Source organism: Gigantopelta aegis, chromosome 3 (genome assembly GCF_016097555.1).
Source record: "Gigantopelta aegis isolate Gae_Host chromosome 3, Gae_host_genome, whole genome shotgun sequence".
NCBI classification, from domain to species: domain Eukaryota; kingdom Metazoa; phylum Mollusca; class Gastropoda; order Neomphalida; family Peltospiridae; genus Gigantopelta; species Gigantopelta aegis.
Window position 1 is genome coordinate 89,033,588 of NC_054701.1, and position 7,984 is coordinate 89,041,571.

At 37.8% G+C, this 7,984-nt stretch overlaps 1 protein-coding gene across 1 annotated transcript in view; it reads left to right on the forward strand.

Annotated features, from left to right (window-relative positions):
* LOC121369285 (phospholipid-transporting ATPase ABCA3-like) overlaps window positions 1-7,984 on the forward strand; it is a 50,968-nt gene that overhangs the window by 30,059 nt on the left and 12,925 nt on the right. Inside the window, exons 5-7 of the mRNA XM_041494249.1 lie at window positions 2,125-2,298; window positions 2,820-3,078; window positions 3,656-3,671. Of these exons, the coding sequence (XP_041350183.1) occupies window positions 2,125-2,298; window positions 2,820-3,078; window positions 3,656-3,671 (449 nt within the window). The remainder of the gene's footprint in view (window positions 1-2,124; window positions 2,299-2,819; window positions 3,079-3,655; window positions 3,672-7,984) is intronic.

Consider the following 7,984-nt stretch of genomic DNA (forward strand, 5'->3'; position numbering starts at 1 on the left):
AATCTTCTTGATGATCAGTGTCTTCATTCAGAGAAGTTTGTACTCTCTATCATATTGAGGGCTTGCTGTGTTACGGAATCTGCTTCATGTTCAGTGTCTTCATTCAGAGAGGTTTGTACTCTCTATCATATTGAGGGCTTCCTGTGTTACGGAATCTGCTTCATGATCAGTGTCTTCATTCAGAGAGGTTTGTACTCTGTATCATATTGAGGGCTTCCTGTGTTACGGAATCTGTTTCATGATCAGTGTCTTCATTCAGAGAGGTTTGTACTCTTTATCATATTGAGGGTTTCATGTGTTACGGAATCTGCTTCATGATCAGTGTCTTCATTCAGAGAGGTTTGTACTCTTTATCATATTGAGGGCTTCCTGTGTTACGGAATCTGCTTCATGTTCAGTGTCTTCATTCAGAGAGGTTTGTACTCTCTATCATATTGAGGGCTTCCTGTGTTACGGAATCTGCTTCATGATCAGTGTCTTCATTCAGAGAGGTTTGTACTCTTTATCATATTGAGGGCTTCCTGTGTTACCGAATCTTCTTCATGATCAGTGTCTTCATTCAGAGAGGTTTGTACTCTTTATCATATTGGGGGCTTCCTGTGTTACGGAATCTGTTTCATGATCAGTGTCTTCATTCAGAGAGGTTTGTACTCTTTATCATATTGAGGGCTTCCTGTGTTACGGAATCTTCTTCATGATCAGTGTCTTCATTCAGAGAAGTTTGTACTCTCTATCATATTGAGGGCTTGCTGTGTTACGGAATCTGCTTCATGTTCAGTGTCTTCATTCAGAGAGGTTTGTACTCTCTATCATATTGAGGGCTTCCTGTGTTACGGAATCTGCTTCATGATCAGTGTCTTCATTCAGAGAGGTTTGTACTCTTTATCATATTGAGGGCTTCCTGTGTTACCGAATCTTCTTCATGATCAGTGTCTTCATTCAGAGAGGTTTGTACTCTTTATCATATTGGGGGCTTCCTGTGTTACGGAATCTGTTTCATGATCAGTGTCTTCATTCAGAGAGGTTTGTACTCTTTATCATATTTTTTCTTCGTTTATTTTTCTTCTGTTTTTTTTTTTCTTTTTTTCTTTGCTTTTTGGTTTTTGTCGTTTTTATCTGGTCCTTTGTGAAGCTTTTTGTCTGGGTTTTTTTTGCTGGGAATATATTAAAGACGAATTAGGAATGTTGCAAAGCTATATAATTTACTGAAAATACTTAATTTTGTAGCTTTTTTATAATGTTGTTAACGTTAATTTGTTATTATGATAATCATGTCTTTGGACATAATAAGTTCTAGTTCTAGACAGCCTCGATATATCGATATAATTTTACTGAGAGAGGCAATTTTATTTCAACCAGAACTGAGACACAATTGCAGCAGAGACTTGCTCGGTATTATACATAATAAACTGTGAAACCTCCCGCCAATAGTGAGAGGTGGGATGTGTCACAAAATGTATTAGTTGATTAGAAAGAAAAACAAAACAAAACAAAAACCTAACTTCTTTCAAAAATATCCTTGTGACGCCCTAGAAACCAATTGTTTTGGTTCGAATTTTGTCTCCTTTTCTTCTTGTTCTTTTGTTGTTATTATTATTTACTAATTATACTATATTATTACACACTTGTAACTTCTGAAAAGCAAAATTCTGCAATATCAAAATGGCAATTTTTTTTTTTTTCAGACCTTAATTGGCACACTATTTATTTAAAACCATTTGTAACCACGCAAGAGAGATAAATGGATAGCTACATTGATTAGATATGTATTGAGAGAGAGAGAGAGAGAGAGAGAGAGAGAGAGAGAGAGAGAGAGAGAGAGAGAGAGAGGAGGGGGAGGGGGGAGGGAGGGAGGGGGGGGGGGAGTGGGAGGGGGAGAGAGAGAGAGAGAGAGAGAGAGAGAGGGGGGGCGGGGATGGAGAGGGGGGGGGGGGGGGGTGAGGTGGGGTTTGCAAGCCAGTACCCTAAAGTATTATATTATGTTGTTTATTATTTTTATGTACACAACCCATGTTTTACCCCTTGGCACGTGTTGTTCTAATTGTAAACAAGGGGCTGGCAATAAAATAAAAAAATATATATATATTTACTAATTATAATAATTAAATAGCTTTTTCATTGTAGCAAACGTAGCAGCTGCCGTGTCTGGGATTATGTTCTTCTTGGCTTTTCTGCCCTGGTTTTTATTGCAGTCGCATTACCAGGACATGACACGGACAGAAAAACTCGGCACCAGTCTGGTTTTCAACACGGGCATGGCATTTGGAGTGGCCACAATCAGTCTGTATGAAGGAATAGGTACCAGTTAAAGTTTGGTTTGTTTAACGACACCACAAGAGTGCTTGGATTTATTAATAATTGGCTATTTGATGTCAAACGTTTGGTAATTTTTTTTATGCCAAACCCGTTCAATTTTTCATTAGCAGTAATGAATCTTTTATATGCACTTCTTCACAAGCAAGGGGAAAAAAATCAGAGAATGGACCCACTGAAGTGGTTCGATCCTACGACGCAAACACCTCAGGCGAGCGCTCTGCCGAATGAGCCGAATCCCGCCCCATCATAACATCAAACAGATTTGTACACAAAAATTCGCAGAACATGCTACTCGTGGCAAATAGCAGCAAGAGATCTTTTATGTGCACTTTCCGATAGGCACGAACATACCATTTATTTCGATATACCAGTTGTGGGACACTAGTTGGAACTAAATAACAGGAGTTAATGCTTAATGTCTGCATTTAGTTAGAGAAATATTAAATGTAGTGGCCTTGCACCACCCCACAGAGACGTCCATTGATCTGTGTGTCTTTATGTAGGTGCCGGGGCACAGTGGAGCAACATCGCAGAACCCGCGTCTGTTGATGACAACTACTCCTTGCTGAACGCCATGTTGATGTTGTTGGGAGACAGCGCCATCTACTTCCTGATCACGTGGTACGTTGACAACGTCAAACCAGGAGAATTCGGAGTTCCGCGTCCTTGGTACTTTCCATTTACGGTAAGAGTAGAAAATAGCATTTATCTAATATATCTGAAGGAAACAATAACACTCAAAATCGTATCTCAAAAAGAACTGTGACTTCTCCCACACATCATTGTCATATGTTTTACCAGTAGGAGGACTGACACTCCCAATAGCCTCTATTAGAAACATATTTATTGCCCTTGATTTGCATGTGTGCTAAGCGACCCGAACATCCACTAAATTACTTCCGGCGCATTTACGCTCCAGTCGCTTGCAACAAAGACCCTTTCTTACTACTGAATCGTGGAATAGTCATCGACTTGTTCTTTTATTTTTTGACGTTAATAAAGTGTTCTATTTCTATTATTGTTTGTCAGATTGTATGCAATCTCCTTCTTTTACATAAAAGAAAATGTACAATATTTTTGTGACCACGAAAAAGGGGCTCATTGATGATTGACTCGTTAAAACGGCATCATAATAAAGTTTTGATATTTGCAATTAATATGCATGTGTTTGTATATATATATATATATATATATATATATATATATATATATATATATATATATATATATATATATATATATATCACTGTGTACTAACGGAAGTGTACATTAATTTGACTAAATGACAAGCTGCGATTTTCTGTACCGTTAGCTGCATTATTAACTACGACCTATGCAGACAGTTTCGGGAGCAAGTATACACATATTTTTCAGTGGAATAAACACCGGTAACAAATCATACATCATGACGTATATTAACGATGCAAATAAATGTATTATTGGTGAAAATACGCAAACAAATCGGAACAGCGAGTCCAGTGTCACTGTCATACAATGTGTAACGGAGATAGTGTAACGGACACAATTTCATATGTACTTTAATAGTTACGATCGACTATATGTAATTTAATAGTTACGACCGACTATCCACCTGCAATTATTATTATGCACAACCATTAAGCATTCCATGCTATATATATACTCTTCAAAAACGTAGGGGAACTTTAATAAGAATTTACAGTTGCCAAACTTGTAAGGTATATTAGCTGTGGGGAATGGTTATATGATAATAGTGAATTAACTGGGCAAACATTACAACCGGTAAATCGAGAATGATACCGCATGCACATGTACGGAGCAACTGCGTGATGCATGTGCAAATTATGGAATGTGTTTCGATGTGTTAATAAATAGACCTGAACGTTCTTCACTAGGATGTCTGTGGTCAAAACGTATGTTCTGTGTAACATTAATATTTCATAGTATATAAACCAACTATCAGTATTAGAGAGCAATCAACATAAATACACATCACGCAGTCCAGTGTCATTGTCAGGCAATATGTAATGGACACAATTGTACACGTATATACATTTTGTATATTCGATGCACTAATCACCAGCAAATAATATCTATCTAGTCGAAAAGCACCATGACGTTATGCTTACATAGTTGCCAGGATGAATCCTTGAAATAGTCGGCGACGAATGAACATGCTAATGATTTGAGAAATGTCAATTTTCATAGATCGATGAATATGCATCAAGGCTAGTCCGGCCAGTCTGTCTTATCACATGGTATTTCGTAAATAGGTTTTGACACGCTGTAGTCAAAAGAAAGCCCCCCCCCCCCCCCCCACCCACCAAAAAAAACACAACAAAAAAAACATAATAATAATATATTTTTTTAATAATAATACAAATGTGTAGCCCCTATATATATATATATATATATATATATATATATATATGTGTGTGTGTGTGTGTGTGTGTGTGTGTGTGCCCGCGCGCGTCCCCCACCCCCTTTATCACCTTCCTACGCCACTGGAATAAGTACATAGATAAAACTTTTCTTTTAATATGCGTGTTTGTCTGGGTTATGTTTTTGGTTGTGCGTGTGGTGTGTTTTGTAGGCTATTGTTTATTTAGGAGGAAGATTTGTTGTTGTTACTGGGGTTTTCTTGGGGGAGGTAAAATTGTTGTGGGGGTATTTAAAAAAGATTTGGTTGTTTGTTTTGCCTGCCACTTACGCTTATAATCATGTATACAACAATGTCTTCATCTTAACATGTTGGGCATCTACCTACCTTAAATAATCGGCATGCAAGACTAACCAAAATGTGTTTATACAAATATTTTGATGTAAATACAACAAATACTGTTACTAGGTAGATGTGTTTAGGTTAAATTATATATTTAGCTGTTATTACAGCAAACTTTACACTTTATAATCCAATGTATATAGGCCTAATTAATTTGCAGCTAACGAAATATTTAGTCAAACAGGCGCGGGTGTAGTAAATTATGTAGAGGAAATCTAGATTGGCTAGTAGTGTTTTTAGGGGAGGGGAGGGGAGATTCACAAACAACTGTGGTCACCGGCCATGCTTGCTGTTAGCGGAATGCGCCGGAACTGGAGAGCGGTTAACTTTGCCTAATTTTTATCGCTAGTTTCTAATAGAGGCAATACTAGGTAAACAAATCTAAACCTGTACACAATAGAGCTCATCGGATATTTAAACAGTTGTGTAGACATGCACTTTTAAAAATAACATTTAGCCGTGTGCAACCCACAAAAGCCTACCTAAAAAATGATAACAGTGTGTATATGGTGATCTCCATTCTACCATGGCTGAAATAGGTGCTAAATTGAAACGATTTTCAATATAGGAAAAATAGGAATGAACAATGAGACACTTCCACTTTGTTGGAAAGAAAGAAGTGTTTTATTTAACGACGCACTCAACACATTTTATTTACGGTTATATGGCGTCAGACATATGGTTAAGGACCACACAGATTTTTTTAGAGGAAACCCGCTGTCGCCACATAGGCTACTCTTTTACGACAGGCAGCAAGGGATCTTTTATTTGCGCTTCCCACAGGCAGGATAGCACAAACCATGGCCTTTGTTGAACCAGTTATGGATCACTGGTCGGTGCAAGTGGTTTACACCTACCCATTGAGCCTTGTGGAGCACTCACTCAGGGTTTGGAGTCGGTATCTGGATTAAAAATCCCATGCCTCGACTGGGATCCGAACCCAGTACCTACCAGCCTGTAGACCCTTTGTTGGAATGCATAATCGTTTGAACGCCAACGCCTCGTGTCAGTAAATAAATAAATATTAAATATTCTGTCATTTCTTTTATTTTGTAGGACAAATGTAGGAATTATTCTGTCATTCATTTCTTTCATTTATTATGGCAAATATTTCGATCGTCTGCTACACTCATTTATATTTGTCTTGTTAATTTTTATTTTTATTTTTTTTGGTCAATTATATCTCTTCTTCATATGTAGGTTGTTGTTTTCTCTCAGTCAGGTTCATTTGTTAATACTGATTCGTATTCCTACGCGAATAAAACGACCTAATAAAATCAGAGGTGGATATCGTAAATTTAACACCTAATGGGATATTTTCCAAAGTTATGGTAGACTTTATTATAATGTCTTTATTTAACATTTGACATTGAATTCTCCTTTGATGCCATCACCAGAGTTACTATGCTCACCCTGGTTATCGCTGTGGGTAACCACTATGATTAAAAAAACAATTCTTCTAAAACGCTGTTCAACATGTGTCTTACTCCCAGTAATCTCTGCTGATTAAACGCTGTGTTGAAGATGTTTTTAAACAAATATTCCTTCACCTTTCTCAGTCTTCTTATTGGTGCAGTACACAAGTGACAAAGAGCCATCATGATGCCAAGAACACAAATGACCCGAAACACTTCGAGACCGAGCCCACGGGGTTAACGGCAGGAATCTGTATTGAAAATCTTACCAAAGTAAGTCACTTTATTTACCCTAGGCTGATTCCATTATATCAAAACGCATTTTCTTTAGAACTTGGAACATATTATAACCTCTATGGTTAAAACTATCTTGGTGCATATCAAAGTAATACTCCCAATAGAACGCGAAGTGGGACGTAACACTTCTTGACGTCATTGATTGGCGCACTGCAACCTTACAGGAACGTCAACCAAAGGAGGTGATTGATATAAATTAAGTTCGCTTATGGGTAATAAATATGATATTAAACTTCCTACCCTTTTGTATCATGTTTATGTCCCTCGTGAAATATGTTTTCATTGTCACTCGCTAAAGATCGTGACAACTGAAAATTATTTCACTTGGGACATAAACATAATACGAAACGGAAACTCGTTTAATATCCTATAAATAGTCTACGAATGCTATCAAAATGTTTATACGCACTAAACGTTAATGAAACAGTAGGGACAATAGCGAACATTTTCACTAAATTACTTAAAACGATATGTATGTTGACAGGAATTTGAGATGGGCCAAAAGAAAATCACGGCAGTGAATAACTTGAATGTGAACTTCTTCAGAGATCAAATTTCGGTCTTGCTAGGACACAATGGCGCCGGAAAAACAACGACAATGTCATTGCTTACAGGTAACTAGAACTCGATGCAGCAGAAATGGGTAGGGAACTGCATACACCTGGTTTGGGGACTGAATAGAGATGGACAAAGGGCAGCATAGAGGTGGGTAGAGGACTTAATAGGGATTCGTATGGGACTGCATAGAGATTGCTAATGAGATTGAATACTGATGGAGAATGGACTGTATAGAGATGGCTAATGAGATTGAATACTGATGGAGAATGGAATGTATAGAGATGGCTAGTGGGATTGAATAATGATGGAGAGGGGACTGGATAGAGATGGCTAGTTAGATGATTGAATAGTGATGGAGAGGGGACTGGATAGAGATGGCTAGTGAGATTGAATAGTGATGGAGAATGGACTGTTTAGAGATGGCTAGTGAGATGATTGAATAGTGATGGAGAGGGGGCTGGATAGAGATGGCTAGTGAGATTATTCAATAGTGATGGAGAGTGGACTGTATAGAGATGGCTAATGAGATTGAATACTGATGGAGAATGGATTGTATAGAGATGGCTAGTCAGATTGAATCCTGATGGAGAGTGGACTGTATAGAGATGGCTAGTGAGATTGAATACTGATGGAGAGT